The 18203-nt window shown below is 38.2% G+C and overlaps 1 protein-coding gene across 3 annotated transcripts in view; it reads right to left on the bottom strand.

Annotated features, from left to right (window-relative positions):
- Nucleotides 1-18203, bottom strand: part of MRPL39 (mitochondrial ribosomal protein L39) — a 32917-nt gene that overhangs the window by 3405 nt on the left and 11309 nt on the right. For 2 of the 3 annotated variants that reach the window (XM_081137713.1, XM_081137711.1), the window contains exons 8-10: nucleotides 17288-17441; nucleotides 13888-13935; nucleotides 11038-11144 (exon numbers count right to left, since the gene is read on the bottom strand). In XM_081137713.1, coding sequence (XP_080993839.1) covers nucleotides 11097-11144; nucleotides 13888-13935; nucleotides 17288-17441 — 250 coding nt within the window. In that variant the 3' untranslated portion in view covers nucleotides 11038-11096. Of the gene's footprint in view, nucleotides 1-11037; nucleotides 11145-13887; nucleotides 13936-17287; nucleotides 17442-18203 lie in introns of those variants that run through there. The other variant, XM_081137712.1, reaches the window with a different exon arrangement.

The following is an 18203-nucleotide window of genomic DNA, read 5'->3' as shown; positions in this document are numbered from 1 at the left end:
TTTAAATTTAAAAAAAATAACTTCACAGGAATGAACACACTTCCAAACACCAGTCACCTGAATATTTCCTTTGGTCAGAGTATACTGAAGGCCTTTATAAAGAATTACTGGGGCCCTGGCCGGTGCGACTCAGTTGGCTGGGCATTGTCCTGTGCACCGAAAGGCTGCTGGTTTGATCCCGGTCAGGGCACAGGTGTGCGGGAGACAGTGGTTGATGTTTCTCACTCTCTCTCCCTCTCCTTTCCTCTCTAAAAATCAATAAAAAATATTGTACAAACAGTACTGGGAAATTAAACAATGAGGTTTTAACAGCATGTGGAGAGGTTGAAACACAAATAACTGAACAAACTTAGGTCACACTGTTTTACCGCTCACCTGTGATAATTCTATGGCGGCATGAAAGGGTGAGCTCTCAGACTACCTGGGTCTGCCCTCATCTTTTCTCTAAGTCATTTCATCCCCATTAAAACTTACCCACCCTGGGTCTACGGGCCTCAGTCCCTGACCTCTGCTTTCAGAGATGACCAGCTAACTAACCCAATAAACAAGTCTAAGTCGATGTGTCAGTGGGAGGGCCTTCACTGCCACCCTTTTCCCCTTCTCTAGATAAGTTCGTTGCATTTCAAGAGCAGCTTACTGAAACCTGACCTGCCACCTAGGTTCTCCCACCCAGAGGAGATGGTTCTAGTGGTAAGAAATTCAGACTTAGCAGAAGGGGAGGGAAGGGAAGCAGTGAAAGATGTAGAATTTTCCAAGGAACAAGTCCTCGGAGCATCATGTTTGCCCTCACCTTCATCTTTTGACCCTAAGTGAAAAGGTAATCAAGAAATCATCATTCCAAAGAATAGCTATGACAAGTCCAAATTTTCTCAGGATCTTAATTTTTAGATTGGCGCATTAACCTTCACTGCTTACTTTCATGACCTAATCCAAACAGCAACTTGAGAATACAGGGAATCAGGATAAGTTCTGGTGGGAAAGCCAGAACTTATAGAGCTTTCTTATGCAATTAATTATAAGCTAAGTTGCTTTTAGCAATCAACATTAAATTCCATTTTAATGATTACATTTCTACTGATACAAAAGAAAACTAAATAACAAGGGGAAAATACTTAAAAACAATTATCTAAACAATCATTTTAATTTTCAAAAGCATAATTATATTACTTTACAGCCAGAATGGCTCTGGAGCTAGAATTTGTATGACTACATAAATATAGGATCATGTTTTTTCAGTAGAAACAAGTGTACATTCACTTTGCACAAATTAATAGTTCCCAAGTATTTGTACATTTCAGGGTAAATAAAATCAGGGGAGTCACACGATGGCTTGGTTATGAGTCAAGCATCATGACTGTTGGCATGCAGTTCTGATGGACGAATATTAAGTGGTTGGTGCTGAGGATAAGCAGCAAAGTAAGAAAATAGAGAAATTTATAAAATTGTGGATGGATATAACTTACGATTCATATATGAAAAGAGATCTTTAGGGACAAACTTTGGACTTATTCTGCTATGACTGTACTGCTGATAACATCTGTCCTGACTAACCAGTCAGATAAGAATAAAAGGATAGATGGAGCTTGGCTGGGTGGCTCGGTTGGTTGGAGCACCAACCCCTACACCAAAAAGGTTTTGGGTTTGATCTCCGGTTGGGGCATGTACGGGAGGCAGCCAATAATGTTTCTCTCATTGATGTTTTCTTCTCTTTCTTCCTCTCTCTTAAAACAAACAAACAAACAAAAAAAACAATGTCATATGACCCCCTCCAAAAAAGTCATCGTTTAGAAAAGAATGAGGAGCATTTTCCCCGAGCGCTGCCTTCAGTTTAGTTCTCAGCACAGAGAAAGAGTAGACCTGCCATATCATGAAGATACCTGGTATTATTACTGATCTAGTGCTTCATCTTGGTAGATTTTTATTCAAGGTAAAAAGGAATAGTTTGGACAATTACAGAGTAATGGATTCTTCCAAATACTACATTTAACTTGATACCTGTCCTCAACTTCTGTTGTGCTCTAGTGAAGTGCATACTGACAATGGATACGTCATGTTCTAGGCCTGAAGGTACCGTGCAGTCGGGGTTTGATGTCTTTAGAATTAGCCTCGTCAAGACCCCCACTCTGTATGGTAGAATCCATACAAATTTCTCCTGTATTGCTATACATTGCAATTTACGCGAGTCACATTCTTATCAAATGGTTAGCAGCGGTCACTGTTGATTGCCAGGTCTCAATTGTGTATAATTCTTCTGCCACTCTACCGGCTGTGCAGCTATACTGATTCCAGAGGAGCCACTTCATTTCTTATTACCTCGTGACCTCATTCTCTGCCCAGTGCTTGGCTAATAGATTAGCCTTTGTTGTCTGTGATCACTAATTCCCACTTAGAAACAGCAATTCTGTTGTTGGTTAGCTTGAGTCCTCCTTGCAACTCAGTCAAACACTGGAAGTGATCACAGCTTCAACAGGGATTGGCCTTCTGGCCATTCTCATGTCTAAAAGTCTACTGAATATACTTTTTAAAAAAACTATTGTGGGATATTTCCTCTTTTATTCTATTTATTGGGACTAATGTTTGTTATCTATTAGTATGTTTTAAATGAGATTTAAGATTGTGTTGTATAGTTAGACAAACTGCTCACTTCTCCGCAGTTTTGGGAATTCATCATGCCTGAGCAGTCTAGATAACACAGTGTCAGTTTCTGTTTGAGCATTGAGAACAAAAGAGGGCCTGTGTGATGCTTTTTATTTCAGCAAACCTTTAGTTTCAACCAATAAAAAAATAAAAGCTGTTAGAATTTTTAACACAGTATATAGCACACTGTGAAAAACACTTGTCACTTTTCTGAGCACTCTAATCAGGCAATTCATATGTAAGGTGAAAAAAGATGAAAGAGGGAAAAAAAACAATTATCATACTAAATGTATTTCTTTTAATACCTGTGTTCAGATGTCACCTTCAAAGAACAGGAGAAAAAATTATGGGTAGAACAGTATGCAAGCAATTTGCTTTATTTTTTTTTAACTTAATTTTATTTTATTGTTGACAAATCTCTTTAAGAGAAGGTTGAATTATATTAGTTTGGGAGAAACTAACATTAGCATATTAATATATTTATTGAATATTTATATTGGCCTACATACTGTGTGGAAGGAAGGAAAAAAAAAGCCCTTATTTTTAAAATATTGACTGACTGAAAATCAGTAAAATGAATTAAAATTCTGATTTGACATGATTTAAGTCAAAGCTCTTCATCATTAAACTAATTCATTTCAGATAACAGTAAGTTAAAAAAAAAATTACTATCAGTAAGAATGATATATTTCCTTGGTCTGGAAATTTCCAAACCACGATATTCTGCCCTATCAAAATATATTCATTGGGGAATTTTTAACTTGATACATTTCTTTTGAACTTAATCACTATTTCACAACTAGCTGGTTTCATGATTAAATAAAAGAGAAGGTGATTCCCCTCTTGCACTGAAAGAGACCACATACTTGAACGATACTCTAGGTATCATTCTAGGTTCTGCAACAGGAGCTCCGAAACCAGAAGCTGTGGGAGAAATGTCACTTTATCTGACAGTAAACTCTTACTCTTAACAGGAAGTAGCAAATTCATCTTTTTCTCTTTTTAATCCACTCTTTGCTGAACACAAGTATTTTGAGAAACGGCACTCTGTAAGTCACACTTCCTTTACGTAGATCAAGACCAAAGCCACTGGGTAGTGCTTTCCCCAGAGGAATTGCTCTATAGCAGATGGGGACGTTTTATGATGGATTCATTTGTAGGCAAGGCCTTCATTGCCTGTATTCTGTTTCTTAAAAAAATAATAAAGATAAAACCTCAACTGTTTGTTACAGAATGAAAATCCAGCCCAAAGTCTACTTTTGTACAACAGGTTAATTCAACTTTTATTTTCATAAATCATAAAGTATTGTTTTGAATATTTTGGCCTTTTACTTAAATTGTCTAGTTCCCAGGTGAGATATAAGTCAGAAGATAGTATGACAGAACTCAAGACCCCCACCCCTTTGCATTTTAGCATTTGGGGACTTTGTAATGTGGTTTTGTTTTTATTTTAAAGATTATACATATGTGTAAATAATTCAGAACTACAGAACAAAATTTAAAATATAAACTTAAAAACAGCCTTCAAATACGCTGAAAGGTAAAGAGTGTCATCTTTTAATTGCCAACTTCTCTACCCTTTTCAACAAATTACTTCCTAGGATTTAATGAGCTCTGTCCTTTAAATAGAAAATAAAGACTATTTTTGCTTTCAGAGTTGTATCTGTCCAACATAACTGCAAGTGCGTACACAACCATCTCTCTCTCTCTTGCAGGTGGTGCACGCCAGGAAGGGGAAATCCGTGGTTTGAGTTCTCTCTGTCTCGTACTCTGAATGCTGGAGGCTTGCTGGAGGCTGTATGCTGTTAATGCTAATCGTGATAGGGGTTTTTACCTCGACTGACTCCTACATGTTAGCATTAACAGGGTATGATGCCTGTTACTAGCATTCACGTGGAACAAACTGGTGCTGTGGGAGGATGACAAAGAAGCATGAGTCACTTGCTGGAGAGACTGAGGTCCGGGCTTTATTGTAATTTGTTAATCATAATCTGGTCCCTGGGCTGTTCCACCTTAACTTAGGTTTTAAGAGCCAGGTCATTTAAAAGTATCAGCAGTATTCTGAATGCGAGCATTTTTACTGTAATCTTCAAACACACATCTTTGTTTTTAACATTTAAAGGAAAATGTATTCATGTAATTTTTAGTTCTAAGTTGGGTTTGTTCATTATAACTGTACATAAGCACTTTTAATGCTTCCACTATGACATATGAACTAAAGACATTCTGAAACAAGTTTCTAGTATATCTCTGTTGTTAGAAATTAGGACTGCTATCCTTAAGTTACATCCTGGTTTGCCTAACAACATTTTTAAAAAGATTTAGAAAATGGTATTTCCCCCATGTAATCACTTTCTATTTTGACAGCTTTGGTTTAAAATTAACACCTTTATACAAACTGCAAGCTATAAAAATAGTCACAGGGATATAAAGTAGGGAATATAGGGAATATAGTCAATAATGTTATAATAACTATGTAAGGTGCCAGATGGATACTAGACTTATTGTGGTGATCACTTCATAAGGTACATAAATGTCTAATCAGTATGTGTGTACTTGAAGCTAACAGAATAGTGTATGTCAGCTATAATTGAAAATAAATTTAAAAAAATACTTTCAATTGAATCTTAAGAGATATCAAAAGGCTATTACACTGAGTTTGTATTTAAAAAATGAAACATTTTTTTAACCAATCAGCATGGTAAAGGATGTCTAAGAGCTAACTCCCTGTCTTTTTCCTACAAAATACAGACTTAATTGAAAAATTTCTATCTGAAATTAAGTCCCAAACCCAGGTTCAGTAGCTTAGCCTCATAATAATGCCATGGAGTCAGAGAATCCACTTTTCCTCTCTCAGCCTGTTTCTTCATCCATAGCATGGGGCTAACACTTTACAAGGTTGGTGTGAGGCTTCCATTAGAGAACTATTTTGTAAAATATAAGGTGCCACATTGTTACAGTAAAAATAATCCAAGAACTAGTTTTCCCACTTTGACAAAGAAAGGCTAATGATTTGATTGACAGAATTTTTAAGGTTTGGATCTCTATGCAATTTTTCTCCATAATTAACTATATCACAAATAAAGAGCTAATTTTAATTGTTAGCATATTTAATGTATACCTGTATTGGCAACTCTTCTCAGCATTTTGTCAAAGTTATTCACTATAACCAAATAAAAATCTTGAGTCTTTAGTTATTAATATTCATTTTATGGCCTTTTGCAAGGTACAATCTGTAATTTCAGAAGTTATTCACACACACGCACGCACGCACGCACGCACGCGCGCGGAAAAAATATGACTCCTAAAAGGGAACATTCCTGACTCCTAGGACATAGTCTTTTTCACTGAGGGCACCCCCTTGGCCTAGTCTCCATTTCTGTTCAAGCTGTATGCTGCCAAGATAAATTCTCCTCTTAACCCTTGGAATGAACATTTGGCTCCATGGAGCCCCCATGTAGGTGTGCCCCATTCAAGGGTGTTTCTTCGAACTATTCTGTTTTAGATATTTAAATTGATTTTTAGAGATAGGAAAGGAAAGGGAGAGAGAGAGAAACATTGAGCGGCTGCCTTCTGCACTCCCCCAACTGGGGATCGAGCCCACAACCTGGGCATGTGCCCTGACCAGGCATGGAACCGGAAACCTTTCAGAGCACTGGACAATGCCCACCTAACTGAGCCCACCGGCCAGGGCCAGACTATTCATTTTATCTGCACTGTCCTCGTTTCAAGTCCCAGTTTTTCAAAACCCTGCTTGCTACATAAAACCACAAAGTCCCAGAATGTTAGGCCTGGAATAAGACTAATCCAGCATTGCCTTTCCTGTTATAATGGAAAGCTATGGCCATCAAAAAGCTATGACTAAGAACACTGAAATGCCTCCTGTGACGAGCACTAGAATACACTACATGAAACTTAAGCAAATTAATCTCCCTCGGCCTCAGTTTCCTCATCAGTAAAGTGATGACTGTACTTCATAAGGAAGGTAGGCTTAAATGAAATAGTGCTCATGAAGAGCACAATTTCTGTAATAACTATGTATGGCCCCAGGCAGGGACTAGAATTATCAAGGGGATCACTTCAGAAATTATATATTATCTAATCACTATGCTGTACACCTGAAACTAATGAATGTCAACTGTAATTAAAAAATGAGAGCACAATATCTATTATACATTAAATGTTAAACACTGGCTTTAAAACTTTGTTCATTATAACTGTTTCAATCATCTACATCAAATATCTACCAGAGCAGACCTCCTCAAGGACACATTAGCTCCGATCCATCCTTAATTCCATGATGTCAACCCAGGGAACCTAGATAATGCCAGGGTCACTGGGTTTTCAGTGATGCCCAACTCTCCTAGGCTTCTAGTTCCCGACCTCCTGGTCTTAGATGGAGTCCTCCTGACCAGTATACTCAGCCACTCTAGAATTCTTGGAGCATGAGTAAGACTGGGTGTATGTCTGGGTTGGAGGAAGGGTTAACTAGCAATGCAGTGTGTGAGTTTGTGTGTGTGTGTGTGTGTGTGTGTATTTTGCAGTGACAAACTAAGGGTGGCTGAAGAAAAAGTGGGTTCTGTGGTAGAGAAGGTACAGAGAATACTAAACTGAATGAGGCATTAAAGTGCAGGACATGGTTTCTTTTTTAAAAATTGAAGAACATCAAGGGGGTTGTCTAGGATCTGACCCACTTCCTCAAAACTTGCTGAATTCGAGACCAAGCCTTTCCTATTCACTGCCAGCAGCTACATGAACCTAGCAGCTAAAAAAATAAGGGGAAAAACTAGAATCAGGAGGAAAAAAGTGAAGCTGGAGCATTAGAATGTCTCTGAAAATAGGTGACCAATACGTCAAAGAAAATGGAAGAAATAGAGCTTGAGGAGAATAAAAAGTCCAGAAATGGGAAGCAGTTGGAAAAAATCTTATGTGGTTCTTGACCAGTAATGACTAGAAACCAACAGATGAAACTTACCCTAAGAGCAGTTTCCCATTTTGGAGTCCAACTCTCTCAGCAATAAGGACACGGAAACAACGTTCACACAAGGGGACTCTGCTCCCTGGCACCACTGCTTTGACCTGGCTACACGCACTCATTCCCAGCCACCTAAGCACTAGATGTTTTTGAGGTGGATTTCTCAGACCTCATCCCAGCGATGTCTCTGTCTCCAGGCACCCCTCCTGGCAGGGCTCAGCAGCTCCCAGTCCACTAGCACTAAGGCACTGAGCCGCGCTCTCTTGGTGTGTGAATGACTGTACTGGAGGAGGCGATACCCTTGAGGCCAATCCACCACCTGCACTCTTATCCCACTCAAATGGTTACTGGCTCAATACATCATTATTATTCCAAGTCCAACTGTAAAAGCAGAAATGAGTTTAAATACTGTGAATATTTCACTTTATACCCATAGGCTCAAAGAGGTGATTTTTGGTAAGTAAAAGTTCATTATAGCAAATAAAGACTAAAAAGTTCTACATATTATAACTGGAGAGCTAGGACAGTGATTTGCACCTCGGGGACTTGCCAAGGTGCAGATTCCCAGGCTCCCTGCCCCACCCAGAGATTCTGATTCTCTAAAGGAGCTCAGAAACTACCTTTCACCAGGCTAACTAGGTGATCCAGAATGCAAGTGGTTCATAAACCAACTCTGAGAAATTGGTTGACACCAGTAATGCCGCTGAAATGGCAACTAGGAATGGTGCTCAGCAGAATCCATAGATTTAATTTCAGTTTGCACACCATTCACTGTACAATGAGAGGTTTTGTAACATGGGATGTGCAGTGAGGTGCCCTGTCACTGAGCTCTTTGGGGGATGACAGCAATTAAATTTCAGGTCCCGTTATCCCTCCCCACCAAAAACATCCTAACCATCTCAGTAAAACCCACCTGACTTGCAAGTCCCCACTGAAACTGTCTTGCATTTTACCACCAGCTGCAGCCAATCAATGGCCATGTACTATGGAGACCCAAATGACAAGCTCCTGTTAAGAGCAGTGGCTAGGGGAGGTCAATGCGAAGGTCAATGAGAAGCCAGTTCCTGCCTTGCAAAGAGTTCACAGACTAATGAAACAATTACAAAATATCACTGCCATGCTATATCACTGCCCCCCCAACTCCTGGGCTGCAAAGCTGCAAAGCTTTACCATCATTATACTCAGTCTCCATTTAGGAAAATCCCACCCTTTCCCAAATGCTGTCAGCTCAGCAATTTCTAATCCCTCAGCCCATGCCAACCACAAAGAAAATGAACTTTGAAAAGGGTCGCACACAGAAATGATCTTTCTCCTCCGTTCTCAAAAGTACAGCATGTAGCTCTCCTACAAAAGTGCTTCACATTGTGCCCCACACATGTTATTTGTGTATGTGTTGTCCTTGATTCTAGATCATGAGCTCCTGTAAGGAAGAAATATCAGTTTAAACTTCTTCATATTTCACTCAGCTCAGGGCCTTGCTCACAGCTGCCTGAGTGGAACAGGAAAATATATCCAAGTCTCCACTGACTTTGGAAACACAGCCTGTTCTGATGCCGAGACTATCTGTACCTGGCATACGTGTATATTCCAACCTCAGGGATTATTTTTCCAAGCTGACTTGTATGCACTCATTACAGACAGCTCAAGCATCAGTTTGGTCTTTCCTAAATTCTGCAGATCAAGAAAGCAGTCTCCATATTTAAGAAATTCCATAATTGAAAATATAGAGATATGAAAATGTATCCTCAATGGTTATCAATGAAAGAATGAATCAATCATACAGTATACAGTAAATGGAATACTACAGAGCTCCGTATGTATCAACCACCTCTGCATGTATATTACATGCAACATACTAAATGTGAAAACAACTCTTGAGCAATACAAGCAAACTGAAAAGAACATGAATCATAAAACCAATTATGTTTCGTTTTAAAACAGAATATTATACTTTGTAAATCATGAAAGGTAAGGAAATGCACTGACAGGACAGTGTTTCTTCTTGTAAGGAAATGACATGAGGAAGCCTTTCAACGAATAGGCAGACACTGTATCTGTTAAACATGAACAAGGTTTTATGAACAAGCAGAGGAGCTTTCAGAAAGGAGAATATGCTTGACATAACAAGAAGCTCAAGTAAAAAGATTAGAATATAAATGCAAGAAAAATTCAGAGGACCAATACGGAAGATCCAAAATCCAACTAAATGGTATTAAAGAAACAGAGAAAAGAAAAAGGTATCATTTTTTTTAAAGAAAATTCCCTAGAGCTCAAGACAGATGTCAACATTGGACAGATGTCAACAAGGAGAATTAAGTGATGAACTGATTATCCAGTTATAGATTAAATTTTAGCATTTTATACACCAAGAATTAAACTGGTATCAGACTTCTCATTAACAACATCAGGTGCCAGAAGGTAACAGTTAATTTCAAAGACTTGAGAGAAAATTATTTTTCAATCTAGAATTCTATATCTAGCCAAAAAGCTGATAAATGTAAGCTGCAAAATGTAAGCTGTAAAGCCACATTAGACATGCAACAGCTCACCCCTTGAACACTTTTTCTCAGAACACAGGAAAGTTAATCAGGGAACAGGAAGACATGGACTCTAGAAAAAGTAGATCCCACCCAGGACTGAAGAAATAAATCTTGAGATGAAACCTGTGCATGAAGCCCAGAAAGCAAGCGCTTGGAAAGGAATGGGAAGAAATTCTTTGGCAAAATATTTTTAGAAGGCTGAGAGTCAAGACTTGCCCAAGGCACAGGGAAACAGGTACTCTCAGAACTGCCATTGGGACTGTCGTCTGACAAAACCTTTGAGAGGCTAGGATCAGGTAACATCTTTCACTAATTCCACTACCAGAAACCTCTTCCTACAAAACTTCCGGCGCGTGAGCAGCATAGAGCAGTGCATAAGAGGCTGAGTGAAATTACCTGGGTCCAAATTCCAGCTTTGCTAATTTGCCAGTTCTGTGCTCTTTCAGTTTCCTTGTTTACCAAATGGAAACACCTCTGAACAGCACGTTGTTGTGAGGATTAAACAAAAGGTTCCATGTGAAATGACCAGTATATAAGAAACAGTTAACTTAGTAAACAGTCAGTTATCTGCCTATCTATCCACAAAGCACTTGCCATTTTGCCCAAGGATGTTGACTGAACCACTTTAAAATAAGGAAAAATGGAAACTAGCATGATCCTGTTGACGTCTTCAAGAGATTCCATTTGTACTCGTGCACATTAAGTTCATGCATGCAGGAAAGAAGAAAACAAGCCCAGTGCTACATCTGGGGAATGAAGGGATGGGGTTATGTCTGTGTGAAATTTTTATAGTCAACAACATGAGTTGTTCTATCCTTTAGGGAAAGAAAAACCTAAACACAGTATAAATCTTAGAAAAAGACAGTGGATCTTTATAAGCACACAAATGGTACACAGAAAACTTTTATTTTAATTTACTACACATGTTTAAATTTTAGGTGTTACTAGGTAGATGTACTTTCATCTGTAGGTTTACTTTGATCTTCGGTTACCTGTGAAAACATGAACAGCTTTACTTTCTAAAGAGCACTTAGTTTTACCCCCCACCCGCCACTTGAAACCATCCCACAGTCCTTCCCTTACATGACCTTTGTCTTTCTCCAATGGTAATTATTACAGAAAGTTAAGTAGAAAGAGAAAAAAACTTACAAGGCCAAGTTCCCAATATAAACTATCAAGTAGAGCACAATTCCATTAACAATATAACCGGAGGAGGCCGCAGCTAGGCTCCTCCAGGCTGTCATTTTATTTCTCATCTATAAAATGAATCGTCAGTGTAACAAAAACACCAGCAGTGCTGCAACAACATATTTTAAATCACTATTTTGTTGGGAGGTATAATACTATTTTTAACATAGTATATTACAGGCTTAGTACTAATAGGTATCTGTATGTCCATACAGTAAGTCCTTACTTAATGTCATCAATAGGTTCTGCAACTTTAAGCCAAACACCATATAAAGAAACCAATTATACTATAGGCTAACTGAGAGAAGCCACAGTGAGGTTCCCACAGCATCTTTATAACAAAACATTAAATGAATGAAAGAGCTTGCTGTCTGTCTATTGTGTCATTCGCACACATCAAGCAAACGGGGCTAATCTGTATTCCTCATCACCCCACACCCTGCTCCACCTCCTGCATACCTATTTCAGTGAAGGGCTCTACCCAGTTGCCCACACAGGGTATTAGAGAATCCACAGTTCTCTTACCTGCATAGTCAATAAACAGTCCTACTAACTCTGCCTGAGTAACTTTCACAGCCATTCTCACTGCCATGCCTAAACTTTAGAATCTCATCATCTTCTATGCCCTTAGTAAGAGTACTTGCTGACTTAAGTGGCAGCTATCTCCCATACCCTCCCCCCAATGAGCTTTTAAACAGGAACAGCTGCCCAAGAGCTCACTTCCTTGTTAAAATTCTCCAGTTAGGCCAATCACCCTCAGGAGGGGAATGAAAATTCTACATCATGGGAGATGAGCCCTTCATACACTGTTTGAAGCAAATTTCTTTGGACTCATAACTCACTCTACACAGGACTGTACGTTCAGATTCATCTCACGTTCATGCTCTCCTCCCATCTGAGATAACCCCCAACCTATGCCCCAGCAAATTACCTGCCTGCCCCACTTTCGTTCATCCTTTAAAACAAGCTTCAGAGACACCAATTGCTGGGAACCTTCCTTAACCACCCTCCGGGCTTGGTTTGAGTCCCACTCCTCTGTATCCCCCACCTGATTGGCTGCTTATGTCTAGTTACCCCATGAAAGTAACTTCCTTGAAGACAGTGAGAGGTTCTGTTCATTTTTATACCTACAGGTCCTGGCAGAAACCCTAATAAGTCCATGCTGGCTGCATCAATGAATCATGTTTAACCTACTCTTCACAGACAAGCAAAATGAACAGTGGAAGGAGAAACCTAAACCAGAATAAATGTTTCAAAAACAGCTACTCGCTGATTTCTACTAGTCTCGGTTACTGTATCTGCTATTTTTCTGCATTTTTCCTTGCTTTAAAGTATTCAGTTATTATTGCTTCCTGAGTTTCCCCTAAATTACACTCATTTCTTCTCTTTCCTTCATCTAAAATAATTATTGTAATCAACCAAAGAGACAAAGTTATTCCATCTATTCAAATATACTTTCTCATCAAAGGAAGTTACATAAGCTTTACACAAGACCATTATGGCTAAGTAGTACCTAAAAAACAAATTCTACCTATAAATTCATTCATGTAGACTAAGTTTAAACATCATCACAAAAATAATAAATATTTATTGGGTAAGCCCCCCACCCTGTGTACCAAATGCTGGGTTCAAAATTTGGGATGACACATACATATAAACCCTGAATAGGTTAAGAGATTGAATGTAAAGGCACTAGCAAAAAGCAGCAGAAAACAGCAAGAGGAGGTATGTAATCATGCAGAAGCTGTTCGAATGGGTATTTGGTAAGCAACGACACTAAGAGTGTTCTGTGGAGAAGGTGCTGAAGGATGAGCAGGATGCAAGCAGACAGAAGGATGGAACATGAGCCCCCGATGGAAGAACTGAAATGGAGAAATAAACAAGCCTGAAGACAAGTCTGACGTGTGCTGATCAGTATGTTTGCAGCCTGACTAGAGTACAACACTAGGGAAACTAGTAAAGGGCTCATGCAATGCAGCCGGATTACACAGAACAGCTATCAGATAATTTAAGCAAAAGATGAACACAGCCTATGACAGTGACTAGGGATAGTTAAGGTCAAAAAACATTATCATTCCTACTTATGAAATCTAAATGCTAATGACAAACAAACCACAAAACACAAGCATTTAAATTTGTTTTTCAGGACACTTGCACATTTAATGCCAACGGTAAAGGCAGTTTTAAAATAGATCTGACTAATCTTAATCTTTTAAATGCTCATTAGGAATACAAAATAATTATCATAAAACCCAATTAACACCATTACAACCTTTAAGAACTATTACTACTATATAGAATATTCTTATTTCTCTTCAAGTTCTACAGTATCATTTCCATAATATTAACAAACAAAATCAAAACAATTCAAGCTACAGTTTTTCTCTTGCCAAAATACTGTGTAAACAACAACCACAAAGCTGCTTTAACTACTGAGACAACTAATAATTACTTTTTTCCTTCTTTTCTTTTCGTTGTTGTTGCTTGCTTAATTTCAATGAATATTTCTTTGTAGAAGAGTATTCATTAGCTGTCAAAAACACTTACCAATTTCCGAGACCTTTCCAATAGCTTATCCCATATCGTAAAATGTGCCTTGGAAAAAAAAAAGATTTACTATGAAAAAATAAATCAGTAAAGTTAAAATAAAAGGGACTGAGTCTTTATACAGGTTTAAAACAAAACAAATACATAGTACTAATGGGACTAAATGGTTATAAACATGGATTAGAGTAGAACAATGTACCATAAAGAACAGCTTCATTTAAGAAAAGTCTTGAGCCCTGAATACGCCACTCTTCCTCTTTTGTTCTGAATCACTACCATCACAGACAGCATTCCTTATCATGGGAAGAAAAATCTGCCCCACTTTCCCGTAGATTACAGTCCTTTCCTTAAGTAGCCAATTTCAACGTGCTTAGAGGCCATTCTTCGCATCTTAATCACACACAAGGATAGGTTCATTGCGAACCGTGAGATCTCCCACCTCACACTGAAATGGCAGACCTACAGGATTTAGCAAATTACCCTTGAGAGCAAGTAAAAACTAACAAAAACAACAAACAAATTATAGAGCTAATTTCCTTAATCCTTAACAGTTCTATGTGGTAGAGGATTATCAGAATGTATTAATGACTGTCAAAGTGCATAATGACCACATCAATTTGATTACGTCAATTGAAGGGGTTAATGAGGCACGAGGGTGGGCCAGGGACTATTTCACAGTGAATGAGCAGGTAAAATGTACAATAAAAGGTAAAATTACTAACTATGTACATGCCAACCCTTCGGAAAAAAGAGCAGCATTGGTATGTTTAAAGGGAAAACCACACCTGACTTGGGGAGAATGAAGAGCTGGTGCAGAGACCTTACGGTGTGGACGGACTATGGCGGGCGATGCAGGAAGAGGTACAAGATGAAGTCAGAGCGGCAGACAGGAGCGGGATAATGCAGGACTTTATCAGACAGGGAAGGGTTAGAATTTGTTCACAAAAAGCCACTGGAAAGTTTGGGGCAGAGGAATTACATGATTTGATTTGCGTGTTAAAAAGGTCACATGGCTACTTAGTGGAGAATGCGCTGTGGGGACAAGAATGAAAACAGAAGGGGAGTGGAGAGTAAGAGGGCCTGGGGTGGGGGCAGCCGCAGATGAGAAGCTATGCAGCAGATGGGCTCAGGGTATGTTTGAGAATTAAGAGCTGAAAGGACTTGTTGATGGAAGGGATGGGGCATGGCTATCAGGGAAATAGGGAATCAAGGATTACCTCCAACAGGTAAATGACAATGCTGTTTTCTGAGACGGGGAAAGCTAGGAAAGGAAGCAGGCATGTAGAGAAACATCGAACACGTAAAGGACATGTATGCTAAAAATTATGAAGTGTTGATGAAAGAGGTGAAGAAAGATTTAAATAAAAGAAAAGATATACTATTTATAGATTGAAGACTCAGTAAAGATGTCGACTCTCCCCAAATTGATATACAGGGTTAATATAATTCCTATCAAAATCTCAGCAAAGCTTGTCGATATAGAAAAAATTACCCTAAAGTTAGAGGAAAAGCAAAAGACCTAGAATAGATAAAACAATTTTTATAAAGAATAATAGCATAGGAGAAATTATTCTACCTGATTTCAAGACCTATTTATAGCTAAAGACTGTGTGATATGGGAGAGGGATAGACACATAGATCAACGGAACAGAAGAGAGAACCCAGAAACAGAACCATACAAACACGTCCAACTGATTTTTAAGAAGGGTACAAAAGCGATGCAATGGAGAAAGGACAGCCTCTTCAACAAATGGTGCTGGAGCAATTTGACATCTATAGGCAAGAAAGATGAACCTTCTCCTAAATCTCACCTTATACAAAATGGACCACAAACTTAAATATAAAACTATAAAACTTTTAGGAGAAAGAACCCGATATAGGGCTAGGCAAAGAATTCTTAAAATTGACACCCAAAGCGTGAAAAACAAAGAGAAAAACTGATGAGATGGATTCATCAAAATTAAAAACTTCTGATCTGCAAAAAGCTGTTCAGAGGACGAAAGGACAAAATACAGAGAGAAAACACTTGCAAACCCTTATCTAACAAAGGGCTGGTATCTACAGTGCATTTTTTAAAACCCTCAAAATTCAACAAAAAAAGCAAACAATCAAATTAGAACATGGGCAAAAGACATAAACAGACACTTCACCAGAAAAGATATACAAATGGCAAAGAAGCACATGAAAAATGTTCAACACAATTAGCCAACAGGGAAATGCAAATTCAAAGTACAAGGAGAAATCACTATGAACCAATCAGAATGGCTAAAATAGAAAAGAGTGACAAATAAATGCTAGCAAGGAGTTGAAAACATTTCATTCCTACCCATTGCTGGTAGGAATGAAATGATGCAGCCACTCTGGAACTCAGTTTGGTAGCTTCTTAAAAACTAAACATGTGCCTTCTGGGTATTTATCCCAGAGCAATGAAAACAAATTCCAAAACCTGTACACAAATGTTCACAGCAGCTTTATTCACAATAGCCAAAAAACTAGGAACCCAAATGTCCTTTAACAGGTGAATGCTTATCCATACCAAGGAAAATTACTCAGCAGCAAAAAAGAATGAATTACTGACATACAGATAGAGTAACTTGGATGAATCTCCAGAGGATTATTCTAAGTGAAAAAATAAGCCAATCCCAAGAGATTGCATAATACATGATCCCATTCATATGACATTCTTGAAATGACAAAATTACAGAAATAGAGAAGAGAATAGCAGTTGCCAGGGGTAAGGAGGTGAGAGCGGGGAACAGGGGAGTGAGTGAATGTGGCTATCTATAAAAGGCCAACATGAGGGACCCTTGTGAAGGAACTGTTCTGTATCTTCATTGTATCAGTGTCCATACTCTAGCTGTGATATTGTACTGTAGTTTGGGAAGATGTTACCATTGAGGAAAATGGTTAAACGTACTTGAGATCTCTCTATATTATTTCTTATAACTGCATAGGAATCTACAATTATCTCAAAATCAAAAGTTTAATTAAAAAATAAAAGAATTACCAAAGGTGATAGCAATATGGAACATAAAAGGCTTTGGTCATGAATGGTCCATCAAAATTAGGGAGAAGAGCATGCTAAAATAAGGCCAAAAGGCACTCCAGACGGTCTTTTCAATCAGCACTCCAATATTCTTCATGCACCCTCTCCCATACTGCTTTGAAAAATTAAAAATGCTATCTCAACTTGACTTAACTTTTTCAACTAATGTTTCTTCTGCAAATTATCTGTTTACATTTTAGGAAAAACTGTTTTTAAGTTGTAAACCCAAGTTTCTAAAATATTAGTGTCACACAACTTAATGAAAATTAAAATGTTATGGCTTTCAAACTGGTATAAAATCAAGACTAGACTCACACCCACACCCAAACTGGATGACCTGAAACTTTAACTTACTCTTAAATGAACAGGTAAGGAGAGACCCTGGAATCTTCGTACAAGACTTGATCCGGTGGCCTGAAGATTGTGAACCGCTGACACTTCAAACTGGAAACAAATACTTGTTCTTGGAATAAGAGGGCCCTCAGTCACATCAATGAAGTCACCAAATCTGATTTGATTTTTAAAATAAACAAAACCTCAAAATCAAATGGTTTACAATACATTGCAGGGGGAAATATATTCATTCTCTTTGCTGCTACATCCCTAATCGAGAACATTCTACATGACTCCATTCAGCCTCTAACGGCCATGGCATAAAAATCTCAAGTGAAGAGCCTCAAGATTTTTAAGATCACTGAACACATCATGCTATCAAGTGGATCCATTGTCTAAAACTGACAACCTACAATCTTACAACTCATTGCAACAGAGGTTAGAATTCAATATGTAGGACAGATTATGTCCAGCAACAAAGAACAGTTTTCTAGAGGAAAAAGTTAAGTCCAAATCAAGAAAACATGGGGTTGGGTAAACAGTCACAGACCATGAAGTCAGTTTTGCACAATGAGTTGTCTTACCTCTCTCATCCCCACATCAGAAAGCACATTCCAATTTAACTTACTTGTATGTATTATAAGGAGTAACTAGTCAGAATTCATATTTCCGTATACACACAAATTATCATGTGCAATTCATAACTGTGACTATTTTGCTCAACTTCAAAATTATCTCTTAAAAATTACATTTCTGAACAATGGTTTTCACCCTTGAAATGCAGAAATAAAAATAACAATAAAATGAGGAACAGAAACCACGACTTCCTGAAGATAATTTAAAGCTTCCAATTACTACTTTATGAAAACAGCAAACAAAGCAATAGAGAACAAGGCAATGAGAATAATGGCCTACGACACGAGTCCATCTTTTCTAG

The sequence above is a fragment of the Miniopterus schreibersii genome (assembly GCF_964146895.1).
Source record: "Miniopterus schreibersii genome assembly, chromosome: 5".
NCBI classification, from domain to species: Eukaryota; Metazoa; Chordata; class Mammalia; order Chiroptera; family Miniopteridae; genus Miniopterus; species Miniopterus schreibersii.
Note: the sequence above shows the minus strand (reverse complement) of the source record. Positions and strands in the feature narration are given on the sequence as shown.